At 42.5% G+C, this 24,645-nt stretch overlaps 1 protein-coding gene across 1 annotated transcript; it reads right to left on the reverse strand.

Moving 5' to 3' along the window:
• Window positions 1–2,083: 2,083 nt before the first annotated feature.
• wnt6b (wingless-type MMTV integration site family, member 6b) lies at window positions 2,084–24,212 on the reverse strand. Its single transcript, XM_071492415.1, has 4 exons — window positions 23,473–24,212; window positions 13,375–13,595; window positions 6,408–6,712; window positions 2,084–5,181 (listed from the first exon to the last, which is right to left on the reverse strand). Exons 1-4 carry the CDS (start codon window positions 23,550–23,552, stop codon window positions 4,720–4,722), a joined length of 1,068 nt encoding a protein of 355 aa, XP_071348516.1. The 5' UTR covers window positions 23,553–24,212; the 3' UTR covers window positions 2,084–4,719.
• Between the last annotated feature and the right edge of the window lie 433 nt (window positions 24,213–24,645).

The following is a 24,645-nucleotide window of genomic DNA, read 5'->3' on the forward strand; positions in this document are numbered from 1 at the left end:
GACTATTAAATCTCCCAGCAGCAGCAGCAGCAGCAGCAGCCTAGTTGGGTGGGCTGTGGAACTTAGGCAGCAGCTGAGCCATCACCTCCAGGGCCTGCATTAACTCTTAAAGATCACTGTCTCTTCCAAACACCCTGAGCCAGAGGTGAGGTTGTGTGCGCGTGTTCATGCACAAATCTGAGGATGTGCATGTCTCTATCTCGAGGAGCATGATAAATTATACTTTTAGTGCATATTTCACGTGTAAAAGAAGTGAGATTGCCTCATTTCACGGTTTGTATTAAACATGTTTCTCTCGTTCTTTCTCTCTCTCTCCCCCACTCCTATAATTACAGTCGTTGGTATCAGATGAAACCCCACACAGAGCCGATCTCTGGATGTGCCCTTCGTGTAAGCAACATCTCACTGTGAGATTGATAGCGGATTGGAGGAGAGTTCACACAAATGGAAGAGCATTATAGTGTCGGGTTACCTCGAAGTTCTCTTTCTGTGTCTCTTTCTCTCTCGTTATCTTCCTCCCAGCCTCTCCCTCCTTTCCTTTTTTCCTCCATCATTAATTTGTGCTCCCTTGTCGCTCATTTCCCCGTACTGGTCCACTCATTTCTCATTTTTATATAATCTCCTGCTGTTTTCCTGCAAGTGTACGCACACATACTGTAAACGCATGGCAAATCGAAACAGAGGACCACCAAGACTCCACCGTGGGAGATAAGAGGTGGCAGAACTCTACTTATCTGACTGATCTACGGAAATGACAGTCTGCACCGCAACACTGTAGAGCCATTTACAGTGGCAACCCTTCATTAACGCTTTGTGTGAGGCTGCGTTTGTGTGTGTAAGCACTTAACAGTCAACGTAGGTGGAGCCAAAACTCATCTCTAGTGGGGACGATGTTGCATTCCTCAGGCACTATTTCTTTCTGAGAGGGACACATGGAAAATTACACCCATCCTAACCTGGCCATGCACTCCCATGGACACACACACACACACACACTAACACTGACTGACAAAGACAGACACATGCAGCCACATGCACACAGATGTCGACAGGCAGCTCTATTTATACCAATGCTACAATAAATCTATCTGCTCACTTGTCTATTTTCTCTGGCTTTGCCCATGCAGCAGTGAATGCCTGCACAGCTTAAAGGAAAGAGAGGAGGGGAGAGGAGAGGAGAGGAGAGGAGAGGAGAGGAGGGAAGAGGAGAGGAGAGGAGAGGAGAGAGGAGCAAGGGGAGACAGGAGGAGACAAGTGCCCCATGGCATTTTCCTCCTATTGGGCCTACCTCTCCATGTCTCAAACACTGCTGGCCCGACTGCTACACACCACTGTGCAACAAATTCCTGGAAAATAAGAACTTGTGTCAACTTGTACAGCTCAAACTAATACAGGCCAGCTTTTCTTTTTTTTCCCCCTCTTCGTCTTTTCATTTCTGCAGCATAAATACCTCAAAGCAACAGCTCTTTTTGTTGAATCTAATCAAGGCAGAGGTGAAGAGAGGATCCAGTTTGATGCAAATCATCCCTGAAGTCAAAACCCAACTCGACCCTGTGCCTGTGTTAAAACAAAGTGTGTGACACTCACACAATTTCTGGAAGGACTGCAGGAGGAAGAAGTGATATAAGATGTTATAATTGAATTAGTCTATAAATGTTTAAAGTATATGTTTCAACAGGTTGAAATCTCTGTGTTTTGCTGCTCCTCCTTGCAGGTATTTATGTTGATGTGAATTTTTTATAATTTTTTTTTTGCCAGGATTTGGCTCATTCAATGCCACATTCAGTGTCTGAAGTAACACTGGGTGCTGATTTTCCTGTGATTTTCTGGCATGGGGGACCTTGATTGTTAAAATCAGTAAATTATTTGCACACCTGAAGATGTCAACATGGTTCAAATAATGACTTTGTCCAAATTCACTGCAAAATGCAGAGGTACTGAATTATCAAAAGGAACATCTCATCACCTCGTGTGTGTAAATTAAAGGTCAGATACTGCACGTGGAAAATAAGATTAAATAAAAAAACATGAATGTTTTGCTTTTTGTTTGAGTGGTGTTTTGAATGTGAGTCACAAACAGTCGTCACTTTCAACATTTATGTTTAATGAAACTGCAGTGTAACATCCAGATATGAATTGATTTCTGTAGAGTACAACAATGGAGAGCAGAATGAAATCTAAAGCAAGATATGAAAAACTGCACTTAAATAAATGACAGTGGATGAATTCTGACACGTTTGTTTCACAAAATGTGCTGAATTACGTAGGCGTCATTGTTTTTTGTTTAAATCGTCACTTGACTGTTAAAAATGCCTTTATGACCAAACCTTGTTGGAATAATGTTCAAAAACTGGAAGCACTTGGAATGTGTTTAATTTAACACAAGCAGATATTGAAATGGTTTGAGGTTCACATCACTTGACCGATGAGAAAAAGCAGCACACAAAAGCTCTTGGTGTTGTTAATTTGACTTTGTCTTGAGTGACTATTCTGCTGCAGAGGTTAAAGCAACACAACCGCTCAGGATTATGAATGATAGCATCACCCTGGGCCTTGCGTGATTAGGATGAAAGTTGCAGTGACAAGCCATGGAAATGACCTTGTACCCAGGTTTACTGTTTTGCCAGAACAAAAAATTTGATAATGCTCAAGCCACGCCTCAAACGTAACCTATTCATCAGTGTGTGTGACTGGTATATTTGATTTTATTGCTGTGCTGTTCAACTGCATGACTGAACTGTGACAAATCAACCTTCAAGGCATTTTTCATGCAAAAACGATGTGGGCATTTGTCTTAAAATGTGGGTGAAGATTAATGTGTCAATAATAAAATAATTAAAGTGGATGAATGTACAGCAACTGTTAAGATGACGGTGATTGCTAACAATAACAGCTGGATAACAAAATGGACTTTTGTAACAGAATAATCAGTGGGAAGTGATAAAGGTGGTCACTTAATTTTGGCCTTGCAAAAACCTAATAATAAAGTTACTGTGGGAACATCACGGCAGATCTGAGTCATGACATACAAGACCAAAACGAGATGATTCTGAGTCCTCAAGGGTAAAATACCATCCCACCTGAACACGCACTCAAATGCAAACAGCAAGTTGAAGCAATGTAGTGTTATAGTTTAGTATGCCCACTGTACATTGTCTGGTAATAAAACTTAAGTGTAAATGAGATGACATGATAGGTTTATGGGAAACACACTTCCCCTGAAACGGAACAACAAATAAAAGATCTTGTCTGCCTCACACAGAGACAGAGAGTCAAAGAGCTGTGTGCTTTTAATAACCAACAGAACACAGTTTAACATCAGGCAGCAACTTAAAGATGCATCGGAGCTACTGTCCGCCGATGGATACGGTGAAAACTGGCCAACCTGCACAAACATGTAGTCACACGTACTTTCTCTTTCTCTCTCTCTCTCTCTCTCTCTCACACACACACACACACACACACACACACACACACACATACAGTATCAAATGAAAGCTAACATCCAAAGTGCATTATTACATTTGCCCTGTATATCATAACAGATAAAAACAATATATCATATACATTTTCTTGATACCAAACAATGTCATGTAAATAAAGGTTTCTCTTTTGGTTAACAGGGAAACAGCCGACCCCTAAAAGGTTTTATTGCCAAAATATTGAGGAAGACCACGGCAACCGTCGCATCCAAAGTGCTTCTGAGAGAGATGGAAGTGAGTAGTCTTGTTATCATATCTTTATATAAATAACAGTATTTGCTGGCAGGCCAGGTCCACACCAGCAAAACATGGTGTTGACAGCATTCTTCAAATACGATAATGTGATGCCATTTCCCTTTTTGGTAAATTTGTGATGCAGTAGCAGAAAATAAAGTCAAGACCAGCATCTTTTTGTATATGGTGTGCGTGTTCCATGACAAGGTTAGGCTACAGTGACTGTAACTGAGGGACTGTTGCAATATAAAGATGCTCTGATCAAGAAATAAAGATTCAGGTACAGGTATTTGTTTGGGGTAACAATCAGAATTTCATGACCCATCGTTTTTCTGCGATGCTACAGCATACTGCAGATAGATAGCAGCCTCTGAAGGACTCTTAATACCAGACTCTTCAGAGACCTAGGGGGTTTTCATAATCGTTACTGTGGCTGGTTCATATAATGAGGGAATATGCATAATCAAATCAGGTACATCGATACATGTTGATGCCTAAAACTCTTTGGTTTAAGATCCACACCGAGCTCTGCTGTTGAACTGGTGGCCACTAAGAAACTGAGTTAGGTGGTCATGTCTGTGTCTTCTAAGCTCAGGTCCTCCATGTTCATTTCGATGGAAAACACACATTTTCACATTCTTTGGTCCTTTTTCATAAACAAGAAATGAAAAATAGGTAGCTCAGAAAAGAAAGTCCCCTTTTTCCATTGGTTCCATGTGATTGTTCCATGTGTTTACTGTCTGTACCTTTCAACCTTTCAGCCAGCACCTCACATCTTTCTGGAAGTCAATCACTATTTGAAATGAGATTTTTTTTTTTTTTTTTTAGGGAGGGTGCATTGTCTGATTGTAACTGGTGCAAAAATGGGAACAGAAGGATCACCAAGAAAGTCCAAACCCTTTCCTTCTGTCACACTAACCTAACTAAAGCAAACACCTCAAAAAGTAACAGACGTAATTATAATCAACCATGTCGCATTGACTCCTCTCAGTTCATCAGTTCATCAGTGACAGAGGCTAAGCTCTTTTCGGACCAAGCACTTCTTGCACTGGACCACACAACACCAGTGGAAGCGACACAGACAGTTCTCCTCGAACACCACTGTTTCCTCCCGGTAGCCGCGCTCGCAGCACAGCAGGTCACAGCCACTGATGTCCATGGCTGTGCTGTTGCACATGCGGCCCCGTGTTCCCAGTGAACCCGTCTTCCGATTTGCGAGGCAGAAATCGGGCGACTCGTCTGAGTAGATCAGGTCCTGCTTATCTGGTGGCTTTATGTTCTGCCCCACGGGGATCAGGGTCTTGCCGTCGTTGCCGCCCATCACCTTGGAGGCGCCATTGAAGCGCTCCAGCAGACGGTCGCCTACCTCGCGGAAATGAGGCATCTTTTTCCAGCAAGTGCGCAAGGTGCACGAGCCCGACAGTCCGTGGCATTTGCACTCTGTCCGCATGTAGAGCTTCACTGCCTGGGAGGGGAGAGTGTGGAGGAGAGCGTGGGTTTAGGGGTTTGCATGGTGGGAGAGAGGAGAGAAGTGAAGGAAGGCAAACATGTGAAAAAAAAAAAAAAAAACAGAGAAAGAGAAGGTTGGTCAAACAGAAAAAAGGAGGTAAAGACTGTGTTAGGCTTGTACCCTGAAGTGAAGTAGAGCTGCTTCTGACAAGTGACAAGTTCTCTTAAGAAATAATTTATTATTGTGTTTTCATGATATATCAAAGACAAAGCCACGGGATCTCACACACACACACACACACACACACACGTACATACACACACTCAGACACACACTGATAGATAGGTAAGATAAAAGCAGACGCTATTCAGAAGGAATTTAACTCCACAACCCCCCTCTCGCTCCGTGTTGCCTCGGGCCTTCCTACATCTAACAAGCCTTGACAACAGATCATTCACTTATACTGCACATAATTAACCCATCACATACCCACACACACACCTGCCCACACAGACACACACACAGACACACACACATACATACTTGCAAAATGTGTATACATGTGCACATGCATGCATGGACTATATCCCAAAATCCTCCTCTCCTCTCTTTGACCCCAGCTACAGTGAACTTTATAACTCTGTGTTTCGCTTGTGCATGTGTCAACATTTCTGCAGGTGGGTGTAACAAACCGAGATCAACAAAACACTGACAGCTCAAAGTAAATGTCATCTTGGAGATTTTTCCGCGCTACACTATAAATGAACATAATTAACTCATCTGGAAAGTTGCCAGTTGTTCTTTCGGTAGCACGTTGATTTGCTGTGGCCATAATTCACTCTGTGCCCATACGAGCAACAAAGAGGAACTTTAAACTTGAACGGGGGCTGTGGAAATGTTAGACGCTACCTGCCTCGGAGGCTTGAGAACAAAATGTGTGGCACGTTCTTGTTTTTGTGTTTCAGAAACCTGATTCTTGTCAGAATATCGGCTTACGGCACTACACATATATGGCCGGGGGCGATGTCTTTCTCTTAAGCATGTTCGTGGAATGAAGAATATTTCAGAGTAGACAGACATCAGACCCGTGTTAAGCACAGTAGTAGTTGTAGTAGTAGTGGTAATAGCAATAGTGTTTTTTTTTATAAAGTGCATTAATGTTGTGGTCAATTTATTCTTAACTCTACCCACTTAAAACTGCCCAGACATACTCTGACATTCATTCTCAAACTGCTTCTTACCAGCCGCCCAGCCTCATTGTTGTGCAGGTCAATGAGCGTCCTGATGTCGCTCTTGCCTCTTCTCCTCTTGGCATCCATAAACTGTTTTGACTTTTCATAACCGAACTCCACATCGTCTCCGCAGCCGCCCCACTCCCACTTGACTCCATCCCCAGAGGAGGAGGACGAAGGAGGCCTCGGAGGCGCTCTGTTCCTGGTGGCCTCGCAGCCACACTGCAGCAGGTCTCCCATACTGCAGGCCTGGGTCACAGCGTGGGTCACTCCGGCTGCAGTGATGGCATAAACAAATGCTGTCTCCCGGATATCTACGGTGAAAGAGACAAGCAAAAGAGAAGCTTTAGTTTTCTGAAGTTGGGTTTGCACACACTCACCAAAATAGTTGTTCAAGTGATATTCTGATATCTAATGAAAGAGAAATGTATGTATTTAAGGGAATTATTCACAATCTAAATTTAAAACCAAAAATTTGAACTTTCAAGCTTTCAAAAGTCAACATTTTGGAGAATGTGCTTTTTCAAATTTTACACAGGGTTCAGCATTTTCACTATGCTACAGTGACAGCACATTTACATGGTAAATACCTACAATTCACATTAAGACACCTGTTGATTTATTCATTGACACATGGAGGTCTTTGTGTTTGATCATCCACATGTCCTGCACAATCAATCGCAGGATAACAACTAGGAAAAACAGAGAGCTCTACAAGCACAAAGGAGCTAGTTTCCATCCATCAATTCATCCATCCAGACATCTGTCCCTCCATCCCGTCCCCCAGTCAGTCAGTATCTCAGCTACATGGAACAGGATAAAAGAAATCTCAAGCGTCACTGGATTTGTAGTGCTGAGAGGGTGGCTATTCCTTTCTCTCCCACATGCAGACACATACACGCAGCCGTGCACTCATGCACCCCACAGCTGCTGGTTTATTTCAGGCGTAGAGCTTAACACTCCTGGCTAAAGGCATGCCCAACCACAACTGCAAATTGATCATCTCTCCTCGCCAGCGGCTTCAGCATCGTTCTCACCCTCGGCTCGACACGTCTTTATCTTCAGTTATCATTGCAGCTATTGTCATTCACTCCACAGGAAAAGAGAGGCTATGAAAGAAGCTGAGAATCTGTATTGTCTGTGTATACAAAGCCTGACATTTGTTCCTCTGCGCCGAAGAGCTCCAAAAACTTTTTGTCCAAAACTATTAAAGACAATTGCTGTGGCTGAATCACTGAGTCATGAACATGGGCACTGTTTTGAGTCAATCTTGCATACAGTGTCCTGCTGCCACTCACTAGTGCACAAAAATGTGTATTAATCCGCTGCTGAAAATAGTCCGCAACAAAAGCATTATTCCTGTTTGAGTAACGTTTGCTAAAAACTACAGTGGCCAGCTGTTTTAGGAAATTAAAAAGGGCGACATGCACTGTATGTGACCTGTTTAGAGATTTATGTCATAAAGACGTAACATTAATGTGTTAGAGAGGACGAGAAGAAGAAGAATAGCCACTTGTTCAGCCATTGTATGTGTGTGGAGACTGAGCAGAGGACTTTTATTTCTAAAAGCTGGAAGGCGGTGAGCGTGCAGTCACCACCATCAACACTGCCAACTCCATATCGCATGATTCAGTGAATGGGATTCATTAGGAATGGTAACACACACACACACACACACAGAATGGATGGCGTGCGACGAAACCTGCACACCCCAGCACGCCGTGATATCAATACCAGCTGTACACCCCAACACCCAGAGACGTCTCTAATGCAAGCAAATTTGTATAAGTTTGTGTGCGCGCGTGTCAATGTGTTTGTGTGTGAGAAAAGTGCTGTTTTATGTAGATTTTAAGCATTTATGACATTTCACAAATAGTCAGTTTGTCTAATGTTTTTTTTTTTTATCTCATGGCTTATATTTGATTGGGTGTGATTGTGTGTGTATGTGTGTGTGTGTGTGTGTGTGTGTGTGTGTGTACGCTGCATGCCCTTGTTACAGCTCAGACAGACCACACCTTACTGTTCCTGCTGCTCAGCAGAAAAGGGCTCAGATTTTCAGGGGCAGCGACAGTCTCAAATCAAGATGTGTCATCTTCAAAACATCCCTGGGTTTATTTCGAGACATGTGTGTAAAACATCAGCGCACAACTCATTATTAGAACAGTATGGTGATAGTAACACACGCTGTATCCAAACAAGCTGGGAGCCTGTCCAGATGTCCTCAGATGCACTGGTGAAACACTGCAGAACAGGAAATCCACATCAGACAAATGTCATTTTGATATATGCAAAAAAGAAGAATTTGTCCTATTTATTACTAAACTTTTTGTTTTATTTTTTCCTGGTAAAAAAAAAAAAATGGTTCCAAAAGGTGTCAGTGACTTGGAGCAAAACATGATCCCACCAAAATTGGACAAAGAGAGAAGTCAAACAACAGGTAACAAAAACAACAGAGCACAGGGTTAAAGGAGACAGAGGGAAAACAGAGAGAAGGGTATTGTTATGCGTAAAAGAAGCTATCAAAAAATCTGGTGATTTGAGGCACCCTGTTTCATATTTTCCTCGGAGACATGAATTCCAAACAAATTATCTGCCACGGCGGGTGTCTGGGCCTGTTAATGTCTGCTTCTAATTCCAGAGGTCCCTTCTGCAAGAATTAACACATATTCTTTCAATACCCTGACTTTAGACCAAGATACCAGGGAGGTCTGATACCTTCAATCTGAGACAATGACCTCACAGTCCACATAAGCAGAGGATAAAAAATACATACATGCCCTCTTAAAATCAAGTGTTAATTCTGTGGATCATCTGCTTTGGTGGATTTGGTGACACTTACAGCAACTGGTAAAAACATTGAAACATACAGTGCTTTTGTTTTCACACTGTTTGTCTGCACTGTGAACTGTGAAAGGCTCCAATACTTCCTGCAGCGTCTGCCAGGAAGTCATATATAAGTGGCTAAATTAGAGGACAGATAGGGACCTACTAATATCATCTCCAGTGTATCAAAAGAACACTATAAATACGATATATCTGTCTTCAGATATAGGGGCCACAGGGGGGGTGGAGCTTAGACTAGCTCACATTGATGAGAGGCCGGGTTCACCACAGACAGGGAATCAATCTATCAGAAAGCTGCAGAATACAAACATTTGAATTCACACTTTCTGACTCACCAAATAATGTTTCCTGCATGTGTTTGGATTTGAACTGATCAAGCAGTGCATCATCACCACAGGAGACAATTAAAAAATTTTTTTTACTGAAAACTAGTGCTGATTCAGGTCTTTATTTAACTTTATTTTGAATGTTTTTGATTTTGTTTTATGCTTTTGAATGACTCAGGCCTGATTGGAATCACATCTGTTTTTTTTTTTTTTGTTTTTTTTGAATGCACATTGGCTTTTGGTCTTTTTTCAACTGGTCTGTTTTGGATCGGGTCCAGGATTTTAGACTCTACATCTCGCATTGAGATGGGGGGGGCCTCCCTGATATATAAGTGTTTATATTTGTTAAATCCATTTCTGATTGAAGCAACTGGTCAAAAATGAGACGACAACAAACTAGACCATACAAAGAGTGATGCACAGGTGTGGAAACCAACCCACAGGAGCCTGACATTAATTGTTTTATTTATTTAGGCCCATTGTATGACACTCTCAGTGTACTTGCCAGGTTTGTACAAAATCACATTTTGCCAAACCTTGAAGTTGTTTTCATTATCAGGTCGGGTTTGATCACTGCTGTCTGACAAACACAGTACTTGTTTGAATAAATACCAGGTAAATAGGCCAGAAGAAAACACAAAGTGTGCAAGTAAGTATAAACATGTGTGTACATGTCTCTGTACCTGTGTGACGACCTGTGAAGATCATTAATGAGAAAAATTCTGAAAAGTTTGACACGATTGATGACTGGTTTAATTAATGTGCAAGCATTGTACAGCCCAGAGCAAGAGCCCTTGTTTATTCCACACACACATTCATACACACAACCTATCGGGGACGTTCAAAGAACAGCCGCAGCATCCCTTATGTGACTGCCAGTATCATGGCATGCTGGCTGGCTTGCACTGCCTATAATGACAGCTCCAGGGTCTGTGTGTTATTTAAACACAGCAGAGATCAAGGAAAAGAGGATAATAACTACCATTTAATGATGAGAAACCAGAAATTCAGCCTTGGTTTGGAGCTGACTGCACGTCAAAGGTTCATGTCCAGAGAAGAGAACATTCTGGTTGTGACGCAGAAATAAGTCGTCCTCCTTGTGTCGACATGTTCATTCATTCACACTTTTGGCAATAAACGTGTGAAATGGCAGGGTTTCAGTAATGTTGTGAAATCACCTAAAACCCCTATTATACAAACATGCACACGCACGTGCACACACAAATATTTCCACACCACACACTTTCAGTCTTCAGTCAAAACAATCAGTAAGCACACACACATATTCATGTGGCACCATGCCACATGAATATGTGTGTGTTATTTAATTAATGTAATCATTATGATGTTCATCATCTAAAACATTGTAAGGAATGTGATTCATTCCATGAAAGATACAGCCACACATACACACACACACACACACACACACACACACACAGTTATCAAATTATCGTCTTACTCCACTGACAAGTTACAGTCTGTCTTTCTCAGTCAGACACACACGTTGACATGCAGCACCCACGCCACAGAGCAAATCCCATCTCTGAGGAAGGTTAGCTAACAAACACACCACATAACACAAGTGCAGCAGCACGGTTTATGTTTGAATAATGGCTGACGATAGCCTGGAGATGTTTTTGTAGAGTGGAGACAGAAAAAAAACGATGGTTGAGCCAGGTTGGTTGTGCTCCAGACCCAAACACCCCATGGCTTTGTTTTCGCTGTACAGTTAGGAGGTGTGTGTCAGTGTATAACCCTATCACATAAAACTCTAAACAGAGGTCAATGAGGTTAAGTAAACCACTTAGAGAGAGAGTGCATTACATAGAAAGGCACTTTTATTTTGACATTTACTGGTACTAGTTCATGATAAACAGCCATTAAGAGCAGATCCAGGTAATTGAGGACAAAGACTTCAAAACAGAGGAGCACTTTGGCCTCTCTTATAGACAGGCAGGAATTTATGATTAATTGCTAGTCTGTCTCCTACTCGTAGATTCTTGCCTCCTCTCTCTCTCTCTCTCTCTTCCTCTGTCTTTCTTTCTTTCTCAATTTATCTTTCTGTCCTCTTTCTTTTTTCTCCTTTCTTTACTCATCTGTCAGAGGCACTGGCAACACCGGTAGTGTTGTAAATTCAAACCAGATAAGAGACAAAACAATGTGCTCGCTAACAAGTCTGTTTCAGCAACATGAGGTACTGACAAATAATGTCGACTTTTCTGATGGTGTGAAGCCAAATTACGCACACATGGGGAGCTGATGCTCTCCAACATGGCCTGCTGTTATTGAACTGTATGGTTCAGGATATTGTCAGATTGCCATTGTACCTTTTGTGGAGAGGAGGCTTTCAAAGCATAAAGAGTTTTTGTAACAGTCAAACATACTGACTGTCGATAGTATTGTTCTTCCTTTGGGGAACTGGAAATTTTAATGTACTGTTTGGCCCAGAATTAATCACGAGTTGTAAAAATCCTGTCGATATTACGATTCAGTCTGCACTGTTGTGTTACAGCATGGAAAATTAATTAAATCAAAAAGCCATGTACCACTTTTTGTGAGAGCACAAACTTCAACTTCAACTCATCTTCTAGCAATGAGACCCAAAACGGGTTTAATACCACGTCTGACACATTTTTGTTGTATTAATATTAGTTATTGCCTGTTTGTTGACTAAACGCACAGATAAAGGTTCTCTGTATCACCAGTCACAGAAGAGACAGGCATCTCTCTATGAATCTAATCATATGAGGGTAAAACCAAGACAGTAATTGCAAAAGACCCAGCCCTGACCCAACATCAGTTATATTACAGACTTCAAAGAGCTGGAGGAAGATGTCAAGAGATCTTCAGAGAGATGTTAGGAGAACATGCAATCTTAGCTGATCACTTCAAGCATGCCCGATCTGATGAGGAGGAGAGTCAGTCAAGTGTGAATACGTCTGGTCTGAAATACAACAGCTGCCCTTGTCTGTTGTGCTGCCATCAGACAGGGATCTGACCTCAAGCTGACGTAAGGCCGCCGGCTGCGGTCATGAGGTCATGGGTTCAGATCCTAAAGCACTCACAGTTGAAAAATGGGGCATGACAATGTTTTTAAAGTGTTTTTTTTTTTTTTAATGCAAGAAGTCAAAATCCTATGAAAAGCTTTTGGAAGCACTGGTGGACAGAGAAAAGACCATCACGTTTTGTTTGTGTTTTTACTTTTGAACAAGTCCCTGACCTAATCCAAACAACTGCTATGATTTGTTCGATGAACTTGTTCACAGCTAACACTGCAGTCAGTTCGTACCTGTGTAAAATATGCACTTATTTTCTTTCTTGCTGTGAGAAGTCTAAATGAGAAGGTCAGTACCACTCCGCTTGTCTAATATCTGGCTACAGTGCCAGGACATAACACATAATATCACAGCCGTGAATATGTATTGCAGCGACCTCAGGAAGTCACTGCCCATGTCCAAGAAACAAACCCGCACATAAAACCCTCTAATACCACAAATGATCACATTTCTTCTTCTACTTTTGTACAAACTAAACAAATAAGATATAACGTTTATTTGTGAGCTTTGGTGACTAACTGTTTCCCAGTTTCCAATGGCACTGGCTCCAACCTCATACTCAGTGGTATTAATATTCTTATTTGATTTTCTGCAAGAGGTAAATAAGTGCATTTTCCAAAATGTGGAACTATTGATTAAGTGGATATAAAAAGCACACCAAACTAGACAGAGGATAGGAAGAAGGAGGACGTAAAGGGTTGCTATCATATGAGCAGAGCTGCACACATCCATCCCTCCCTTACTCACCTTGCTGCAGTATTTTGCCAAAGTACTTGTTGTGGCTGGTGCAGTTCCACCGGCGGTACCTGAACTGGTATTGGCACTCCCTGACTCCCAGCCTGGCTCCTTTGGCCACCTCACTGACGATCTCTGGCTGAGTCTGGCACAGCTCGGCCTGCTTCCCTGCCAGACGCTTCGCCTTCCTGCAGATGCTGTTGGGGTCCATCACCAGCGGACTGCCCACCGCCCTACAAAGGTTTTAAACAGCGTTAGAGCAGAGGACAGCCTCGGAGTGACATTGCAACAATAGACAGTTAACCATGCTCTTTTTTTTTTTTTTTTTTTTGTCGAGAAACACCTGTTGAAGTTGAAGTGAATCACACAGTAAACAATGTGAATCACACAGTAAACAATGTGGCTGCACTCATCAGCAGCCACAAGCCAAATGCAAACTAAGTTTTTTTTCTGCGGCTGCTCCGCCTGCCAACTCTGCCCACCACATCTCAGCCGTGGCGACAATGTGCCTCTTGAATAGGCACATGGGAGACAAGAGAGCACAGAGTTTCCCAGAGACATCTTCTGACGTCACGTTCACAGTCTGTATTTTGCTATTGGACTACAGTTGGAAGAAGTGTGTGGTCCTCACAGAGTTGGAAGTCGCACAGTTGGAAGTCTCTTGACAGACAGGCCGTTTACAGTTGATCTTAATGCTAAGTAGATTTTGGTGAACCAGAAGGCAGACTTTCTAGATTTCCAGATGATACAGCTTCTCGGGAGATTTCTGCAGCATTTAAGGGCTTCAGTGCTTAAACCACACATTCCCAGATTAAAACCATCTAAATGAAAAGTCTACATATTATATTACAGAGGGGAAGAAAAAACACAAATTTAAATGTGTAACAAGATAAATCAAGCCTGTCTCATGTAGTTCAAATATTTAAAACATTAAAATATACAGTGTATACACATATCTTGTATTTGATGAATGCAGACTATGGACCTCCTCAATGGCTTTGACAGATGAGTGTATATAATAAAGATAAATAGTTTATTCTAACTCTTAATGGGAAAGAGGGGCTTGGCTCTACCACTTTGAAGCAATGCCAACCTCTGTGGCCACTTCAGTGCAATAACAGCAAAGTGGCTTTATAAGACGACTGTGTTTCCATTCTTTTCCTCTGCTTCTTGCCTCAGCTATCAGCCGCTCATTCCCTCTACGTTGTTAACGTTCAACTCCGTTTCTCACCCTCCCTTTCTTTTACTCCATTTACTCCGTCACATCAGTTGAGATTCAGGGACTTTTAGTCCATAACCGATCTGTAACTTTTCCCATGAAATAGGAGACAGAGGGGTTTACATGACACAGAGAGCGGGAAAGAGCAAAGGACTACCTCATAGGTTTTCAGTCAGCCTTGTGCCTGTTAATCGCACCGCCTGATATCATTCATCTGCTTCGAGAGTTTGTTTTAAGAAGCAGAACAAACACTCTTGCCCATCGCCTTCCCTGGCAGTCTGATACTGAGCAAGACATTTGCACGCACACACACGCACACACACACACACACACACACACACACACACACACACACACACACACTTGCATGCACTGTCATCCTCATACACTCCCTCCCTTTTTGAAGTTTTTCAAACCGATCTATATTTGTTCTGATAATGCCATTTATATGACAGACTAACCTGTCAACACGTGATTGAACAAAAACATCATTCATAGGCCATCTTGTGTCAGACTCTTAGCCAATAACAGCGTGGAAGGTAAGATCCAGAGGCAAACACCTACTGTTACCACTTACATACATGAGCATGGCAGACAGCACACATCACAGTCATGGTTTCCTTGTAATCTATTCTAATGATTCAACTTGTCTGGAGATAAGGAGGAGTGATCCTGCATAACCATTCATCATATTTGGCAAATAATGTGACAACCTGCAAATTATAGTAAAAAAAATAATAAATGCACTTGCACATAAGCTCACATGGACAAGTGCATGCATCAGAGCATGTGTGCACTGTCTGCTGCACAGGCACACATGTGTATCCACACTCCAGGGACACCCACTGTTGCATTCCTTCTATGATTATTGAGATTGTAGTGACAATATCGCTATGGAAACAATGCAGTATTTTCAATACAGGTGTTGTGTGTGAGTGAGTGTGTGTGTGTGTGTGTGTGTGTTTGTCTTTCTTTAAGCTTGTATGTGTGTGGTAGTGACACGGATAATGAAATCATACAGACAGTCTACATGTGTTAATTAGCAGGTACACATACAATACTTAGCAACACACACTCCCACTCAACAACTGCTTATTATCCACCCACTGCCACCAGGAAGTGTGTGTGTGTGTGTGTGTTTGTGTGTGTGTGCGTGTGTGTGTATGATAAATAGTATTTGTATTTCTATGTTGTATGTTCAATTTTTTGGGGATGTGAGAAAGAGAATTGGCTTGTTTGTGCCTATGTGTGTGTCTGTGAGTGTACTTGTGTGTGTGTGTGTGTGTGTGTGTGTGTGTGTGTGTGTGTGCCAGGGGCAGCTCTGGGAAGCCAGCTCTGTCAGCAGCTCACAAAAGCCAGCCTGGTTTTTATAATGGGAGGTGTAGAGTTGTAAAACTAGTGAATGTACTGGATGGAGTTTTGTTCTGAGTCCTGTATCTCTGTCAGGGAGAGAAAGAGTCTGGAAGTGAGAGACAGACAGTTAGACGGTGTCGACAGAGTGAAGAAACCTTCCTTACACTCTTTTTTTAGCGCAAAATAAAATACTGCAAGGTCGACTGGTGAAAGAGATACAGAAAGACTGCATCTGGTGGAGGAGTAGATGCAATATTAATAACAGTATTTGTAAAACAGCATTTTTTGGTATACTGATGCACTTTGTAGTGAACTGTGGTTCTTTCTTTATCATATTTCTCCCCACTTACTCTCTTTTGCACTACACAAAACCACACAAACTCATTTGTAAAATGTTGCAGGATTTGCTTATCATTGGTCTTAAGTAAACGCTTTTAGGTTTCTTCTGATCCTCTTCTCTGTCATCTCAGTTACGTTTGATTTCCCTGAAAACAGCCACAGTTAAAAAGGGGAGCGGCACATCATTTTCCTCTTTACCTCAGCTCACACTCTGAGTCCGAATCATTGCTTAATGTTAGCTGACGGCTGTTCCGATAATCTGCGTTGGACTGTCTCAGATAAAAGTTTAGAAACGGGGCACGACAAGGAGAATGGGATTGTGGGAATGAATCTAGAAGGGAAGTGAATTCAGGTGGAAAAGCACATCGCTGGAGACATACCCAAAAATGGGGTGCATTAATTGGATAATGGGATGACTGTAGGTGCCCAGCATTCTTGCCCTTGTTTGGAGAGTGAAACATTAAAGTGTGCATCCCTGTGAGAGTAGAGTATAACAGTGCAGGAGTAAAGACAAGCTCAGGGAAAGTGTTAAATAATGATTTGTAATGTCATGAAAATGACTGATCTGACCTAGGAACACTGAACATTACTGAAGACATCAGAATATCCATGCATATCACATGCAGTGTTGTCTACTTTTTTACTTCTGTTTTTCATTTAGCATCAGTTGACACAATATTCCACTGATTAAGATCTCCAGTAACGTGACTTGCTTTGTGTCATCTTGTCTTTTCTCTTTCTATTCTTATTTGAAACAGCAAAAATGCTGTTAACTGTACACAAGTGTTGGCCTGAGCTCAAAACCTGCAGGAAATATCTTGCTTGTCTCCTGCTCTGTCATCTTCTGCAGCCTCAGTGCAGGTAAAACTACTTGAATGAGTGTTCTGTCTCTACCGCACCATGTACAGATCCATATACAGACCCTCTGATGGCTGAAATTATTGCATAATACTTTGCACATACAGTACATTCAGTTTGCACACACCATTTTGCATGTACACACACATGCACTTTTATCCAAGCAGGTGCATTTGCTACAGTGCAGAGCGGCTCACAGATAAAAGCTCATACACTTGTGAGAGGGAACTTCAAAGTCAGACAGTAATCAGATCCTTCCCATGCAAACTTCCACTGTTCCCCTGGCTGTCATTTATGGTGCAGCTTCTGAACAGATAACAGATAACGCAACACAACAACAAGGATGTGCAGCCAGTGATACTATCAAGGGCTTTAAGGAAACACTGTCTCGGATGAGAAGTTCTTCATGATGATAAAGTCTCAAAACAGAGACAGGGTCCAACAGAGAGAGATAAAACAAGATGAAGTAACAAAAATAACCAAATCAAAAGCGCTGATAGCACATCTATCAATGCCGTTACCACCTGCAACAAGTTATTAGCGGGTCCAATTCAGAACTAAAGCTTTACCTCGTGGTTGCCTGTGTTGCTTGAGAAATGCAAAGAAGGTCTTATCAATGATATATTTTTACATTTGTTTAAAGAAAAAAGGTTTGGAGTTTTTTTCATAATGCACTGTAGCTGAAAAATGGGGGTGGGGGGGGTGGGGGTCGGGGGTGCAGATATTAGAAATACACGCCTTATTCGGTGTTTTCTGGGCCCAGAGGTGGGTCAGAAAGAGATTAAACATCGGTGCTCAGAGCGACCTCGGGTTTCATAAAGGATCTCACGGCACCATAGATGAAGTGCTGTACGGGGCCCTTCTTTTTTTTTTTCACTCCACCCACGAATGAGTGAATTTCATCCCTCCTTAATCCCTCAAGTATGCTGGAGATGAAGACAGTCACGACAAGCGCTAGACTAAGACGCCAGAGTGAATATGAAAAGGAAAAAGAAAAAGGACCAAATAGAGACAGATAGGGAGAGATGGGAAAAAATGTTGGAGGGGGGGGGTTAAATGTGAGATAAGGAGGAGACATAATGAGATACAAAGAGATAAGCAACGTGATAAAGAAATCGGGGATGGAAATCAAAACACATGTAAAATTTGTCTGCTGTCCCAAACTAATTTTGAAGATAGATGGGAACAAATCTAGCACCTCCCCAGCGCCTGGACAGTGTGAGAGGGTCTCAGTACCATCAACATTTCAGTTATCCTGAGCCTGCAGTCTGGGACATGTTGATCATATTCAAACATGCCATGTTGTTTTTGTTGTGTAAACCAAGTGGTTGAGAACAATTAAATTTGTTGCAATAAAAAGCTTCAACACATAATTTGTAATGCACCCAATTTAAACAGTAGCAATAAAGTGTGACCAGCAGGAAACCAACACTACTAAACCAATTTCACACAAGAAAAACATCCAAAGTTTGTTCTGTTGTAACAGCAGCGACACACCCAACGGGCCAGACAGCCAAAAGATGAAAACTGTCAAAGAACAGACATACAGATGACAAGGAGGTTTTAAAGTGCGGGGATGTACTCTGTGGTCTGTGGAGCTAAGCACTAGATAGCCTCTGTAGCATGGAAAGTACAGCTACAGCTAGCAACCAAAGAACAGCTAGCAACCATGTAAAATAAACATGTTTACAGCCTGGTACAAAAAACAGTTTTTCCTCTGTTGTCTCACAGAATGCGAGAGTGTGTGCTCCTGTATTTTGAGGTGAGTGAAATTCCAGTATTATTTTATTTATATGTTAGCAGGTGTATTCGAGTGTATGCTCACCACACATGGCTTGTTATCTTATCCTGTTATCTAGCTAATTAGCCAGTGAACGAATTAGCTGCTTGCCAAAGTTATTACGCCGGCATGCACAGAAGCCTTGGCTCCACACCTTGGCTACAACACTTTTCGCCCATTTTGGGATTAGCCAGGAGTTAGGCAGAGTGGGTGCTGCCAAGATGGCGATGGCGAAGCAGCCAACTCTAAGATTTAGAGCTGCTCTTCAGAAACCATGGGTGATGTCACAGAAGCTCCGTCCATCTTTTTTTCCATCTTTCTTTTTATTATGAAGGCTGCTGTGACTGAGAGGAGTATTTGGCATCATACATGAAACTAAGTAGATTAGTAAATTCACCTCAGAATAGCTCTGTTATTGTAAGTTATAGCAAGCAAAGAGCGGCCCCCACACTATCACTCTTTTCTTTTAAGAATTTGCTTTATTATATTATTTTAACATAAATTTACAAGCAAGCACCGTGTACAGTGGTATTATAGTGTGTTTAATTAAACCAGTGAAGGAGATACCACCTCATTTAGCTCAACACAAGGAGCGTTATTGTGCCAATACCAGGACATTTACAGTGTCAGGGCCATTTTAGTCATTTTACAACAAAATGTCAGCGGCCACAAAGGGGCCTTTAGAATGACAAAATCTGTCCTGTTATTTGATGGGAAATCTTCCTCGCTCACCATTGCAGTTAGTACAACAACAGCAACTCCTACTCTATGCAGAACTCTGCAAGGCAATCAGACCTGTAACATTAAAAGGTAACGTTAAAACTCCGTTAGCCTGCAATGTTACGTTTTCTGCCAACTCCTTCTCCAGTTACAGAGACATTTCAACATTTCTTGGACTATTTTGTTCTCTGCCCTGTATGTATTCCTGGCACTGGAATACTTTGTACGAATACGAATGTCTACAGAAATGCATGCTTGCACACAGCTGCAGACACACACTTACCCACATACACACATAAACACGTTTAATTCAGTTCTCTACCTGATGCCAAACCCACATCGTCATTTAATCTTTATCTGTACCCATCTCCCTGGTCCTGATTAGACATCTAGCTTTTCAGACTAGGAGTGGAGTGGACAAGATAAGATCTGTTCCAATGAAACTCTCCTCTGGTGATGATGGCAGTTCTGACTATACAGTTTGTGTGTCTGTGTGTGTGTGTGTGTGTGTACAAATATGTTCCCATAACTGTATGACTGAATGAGTGCTTTTTTACATCTCTGAGTGCATGTTAAACAGATTAACCAGGATCCACTGGTTCAAGATGTATTTGTACTGACATACACATAAACAGACAAAGGGCAGAACTTCAACACACACACACACACACACACAAACCCAGTGTGTGTGTGTGTGTGTGTGTGTGTGTGTGTGCACCTGTGGGCCTATGGCACGTTCCAGGCAGGCTGTCCGCCAAAGTGGGGCTATGACAGACACACACACAAACACACAGAGCAAAGTTGGCCCTGCTAAGCACGACAGTCAAAACCAGTATAAGAGAGCAAAGGCATTCCTCACTCCTCTGAGTCTCGGAGCTGTGCTCTCTGCTCTCAGGCCAAGTGATTAGAGCGCTCTAATCAGCAGAGGCTCTGAAAGGACAGCTATCTATCTCCCAGCATTTCATCTCTCCCACTGTCCGTCTCTCAGTGCAGCTCTCTCTCTCTTCCTTCAGCGACAACCTATCTATATGACAGGTATTTTCCTTCAAAAGACAAGTAGGACTAAAGACAGACAGAGATAGAGACGTTCAAGAGGAGCGAGCATGAGACTGAGAAGGAGAGATGTACGCTGGTATGTCCAGCAGCTTTCAACAGAGAGCATCATTGTCCTGGCAGACTAGGGAGCGACCCACAGGTGTGGCTTCACCCGAGCTGCACCACAGTTGGGCACTGTGTGTGCATGAGAATGTGTGTTTGCGTGTACGTGAGTCTGTGTATGTATACGTGCGTATCGCGTGTCTGTGTGAGTGAGTGAATAAGCGAGCCAACGAACAAGTGAGTGAGTGGAAGAAGATGACAACGTATGTCATTGGGGATAAAAGGGAAGTAGGTGATTTCTTAGTGTTGATGCTCTTAATCCAGCACAACTTTATTCAGAATAAATGTCCCGAGTCCTGTAGAATGTGCTGCCAATAGGACGGTGACATAAACATTACAGAAACAGAATTATTTAGGCAGATCTTAACAAGTTCAGCTCTTTCTACGAATAAAGTGCGTGCGTGGCAAACGTTTATCACTTATTTTATTCCTCGTTCTTTTCCCTTTTTCATTTGACTGCACCACCGATTAGGAACTGTGCTTATGTGACACAAATGCTAATAATGGCACAGTGATCCATCAAGATTTATATCATATTTAGTATATAACATTTCTAAAATCTTAAACAAAATTTCTTAAATTATAATTTGAAGTGGTTTATTCCATGACAGGGTTGTATGAGATTTAGCCCAAGTAAACCAAGTGTTTGAAGGCGGTGTAATAAATTACCGATCCCTCCAGGGACATTGTTTTTCCCTCTTTCCCTCCACAGCTGGGTCAAAGCACAGCTCAGTGACAGATCAGCACCCTCTGGTTAATCTGATTTAGTATGTCCATACTGGGACACCTACATACCGCAATCCATCTTCTTCTCTCCATTTTGGCTCATCACCCACACTATTCCAGCATTCTTCATACCACATACTGGAGCTTCTCAAAAACACTCTGCAGAGTGGATAAATCTGAAAACAACAGCCTTGCATTTTTGTGTGGACAGGAAAAACAAGTTTTGTAAAATGATGACATAACAGACAATGTCTGGGAATTGTGTTGCAGTAAAGTTAAGAGGACCACTAATATAATCTTTCTCCTTTTTTTAAATGTCAATATACATGATCACACAGTACACTTATTGTCATTAACCAGTGTTTATGTTGACTTTCTCAACAACTTCAAATTTTCAAGATTGTGATTTCATCCGTGCTGTAACATATGAGTTTCTCTTTGTCTGGTCAGCAGGTATAGCATTTCTGAGTCAAGAGCTAAACACTGTATCACACTTGCTCAGTTGACTGACACTGTGTACAGAGCAATATGTAAAAAGAACAGATTCTGAGTGTGGGTTAATGAGGACACTGTGAAGATCTGATGATGGAGAGCAGAGGGGATCAGAACAAGAGGTTTAACCAGCAGAGTAACTGGGCTGTCTGTCCCTGTCCACATCGTAACAGATGTGGAGACGCATCCTCTAAAGCTGCGGGTCCATCAACCAGTCATACAAGGACATACAGTCCACTTACACAGCCTCTGTGACACTACATCCCACATTGACCTTGACTGGGCTGTGAATGAACAGTGGGAGGATTTGCTGGAAAGAAAAAAAAAAAAAAACACAAAGCTTCACATTCAAACACTGCTACTTTGCAGAAGTGTGTGTGTGTGTGTGTGTGTGAGGGAGAGAGAGAGTGAGAGAGAGAGATGAAGACAGAAACATTGGATGTTGTCTAATGAAACACAACACACAAAACAACAAAAGCACTACAGACAGACAGACAGAGACCCACATGTTATCAGCAGATCTGCAGGGGGGGGTTGTCTGTCTGTCTGTCTGTCTGTCTGTCTGTCCAACTGTCACACAACTTGCAGAGCTGAGCCTATATGGATTGTTTTATGATGACATATCCACTGTGCCTAGAGGGCCACCTGACATTCCTAACCCCCCCCCCCCCCCCCCCCCCACACACACACACACACACACACACACACACACTCACACACACCAACAACACCACCTCCACCATGCTCCCTCTCCTCTGTGTATTACTGCAGGCAGTGAACTGCAGACACCTCTCTCACCTCCCTGTTGCTCTGTCCTACTTCAGCCTGTTACCCTCTGAACACCTTACCCCCTCAAACAGATGCAGCTTAATGAAGTAGGAGCCCACATTACTCAGTCTAATCAAGACATACTTTTTTCCATGGTATTCAGTTTTCAGGCAATTCATTGCTTATTGATTAAGAATTAATTCTAGGTCAGAATGAAGGAGCACATAAAGGTTTTGGAATGATTTTAAATGTAATTTAGTATTAGAAAAAAAACATAAAAAGAAAAATGTCAATAGCTGTTGGAATTTCTTGTAAATATATTTTCATACATATATTATTTTTTTAGGCTACATCTAAGCAGCAGGCACTTGTGTGTGGGACTTCTCCGGCAGCTCTCCTTTCACATCCTGCTGTTGAAGCCTTAGTTGCACATTCGCTCAGTTAAGATGGTCAAAGTTGTCTTTGGACCCGACTCTCAGGATATCCCGGGAACAATCTGAAGCTGTGTGGGTATTTAGGTGAAAAGCCGGTTAGCTAATGCTGAGTGATGGTGCTGTGGATAATTATAGAAAACATGATTACGCCCCATGTTTGTGCGCAGAAACCAAATAAAACTTCGTCGGGGGAGATCATGTGAATCTCAGGTTGACAGGAGACCGAGAGACATAAAAACACGTGGTAAATGCACAACACTTACCACCAGAGTCCGATGATATTGACCGGACAGAGCAGGATAAAGAACAGGGCCAGCTGGATCCGTGATAGACGAACCGTCATGTTGAACGCCACAAATCCTCAAGGAGTTTCCCCCAGCAAAGTTCACACTGACTCAGCTCAGCCGACACCGAGTTGGATTATTTCTGAAATGCATAGGAGGTCCCCGTTTTCTGGAGCGCGACTCAGCAAAATCTCACTGGAAACTCTTCTGTCAACGAGAGCGCAAAAGGTTCATCATCCAGCTCCTCTTCTGTCCGGCGCATCTTAATGCGCAGCGAAGCTGGTCAAGAGGCTACTGAAGAGACGTCCGCTCTCAAAGGTGTGGTTAACCTCTTCATCGTCGTTCTGCTCATTACATGCTCTCGCCGCGGTCAGAGGAGGAAAGAGAGGCGACGAAGCGGTGAAGTCCTCGGTCTCCGAGAGCCAAACAGCGCACGGAACAGCTCTGGTTGTGAGGACGCTCGGAGTCTCTGCTCCTTTTTTTTTTTCTTTTTTTTTTTTTTAACGATGAAATTCGATTAAAGACGAAGGACAGGAGCGCTGCTGCCTCCCAGTCCAATAAAAGAGAGCTTGGTGCTTTCGGTGCTGCTGGATGTTGCCAGTTCTCTACGCGCTCTGAACTGACGCACTGATGAACTCGGTGGGGCAGTGCTTTTTTTTTTCGGTGCGCACCGGCTGCAGGTAGAGGCGTCTGTGTGCCACAGGTCTGTCGATGTGTTTTCTTTGGATGGGAAAGGAAGGAAAAATGCGCTCGTCTTCTTCCACCTCAGTGTGACGTCGCTCCGGGCGCAGCGAAATCCTCGCTGTCACTCAGAGAGGGAGAGAGAAAGAAACTGCAATTAGTTTTAGGAGGACCCGGCTCAGAGCAGAAAGGGGGTAAACACACTCACACACACACACACACACAGAGAGAGAGAGAGAGAGAGAGACCTGCCATACAGTATGTTTATGATGAATCCAAAATAAAGGCTCATGGATTCAGATGTCAGTACAGGTGAGCACCTTTCTGATGACGGTGCCAAGAGACTGGCACAGTCTGACAAACCATCTGGATGTTTATAATCTACCGTTTATACACATTGTCACAATGAGACAACTGTCCATTCACATCAACCTTTTTGTACACACAAGTGGCTAGAGTTTAACAGTTGCC

This window comes from Trachinotus anak, unplaced genomic scaffold, assembly GCF_046630095.1.
Source record: "Trachinotus anak isolate AG129_WGS33_773 ecotype Australia unplaced genomic scaffold, CSIRO_AGI_Tana_v1 ptg000001l, whole genome shotgun sequence".
Taxonomy (NCBI): Eukaryota; Metazoa; Chordata; class Actinopteri; order Carangiformes; family Carangidae; genus Trachinotus; species Trachinotus anak.

What these genes read in the sequence shown, in the direction of transcription:
- wnt6b (XM_071492415.1), bottom strand. Translation starts at nt 23,552, where the DNA reads ATGACGGTTCGTCTATCACGGATCCAGCTGGCCCTGTTCTTTATCCTG. An exon ending in AATATCATCGGACTCTGGTG is followed by an intron (nt 13,596 to 23,472) that starts GTAAGTGTTGTG and finishes AAACCTTTGTAG; the next exon opens with GGCGGTGGGCAGTCCGCTGG. An exon ending in ACAATGAGGCTGGGCGGCTG is followed by an intron (nt 5,182 to 6,407) that starts GTAAGAAGCAGT and finishes CTCCCCTCCCAG; the next exon opens with GCAGTGAAGCTCTACATGCG.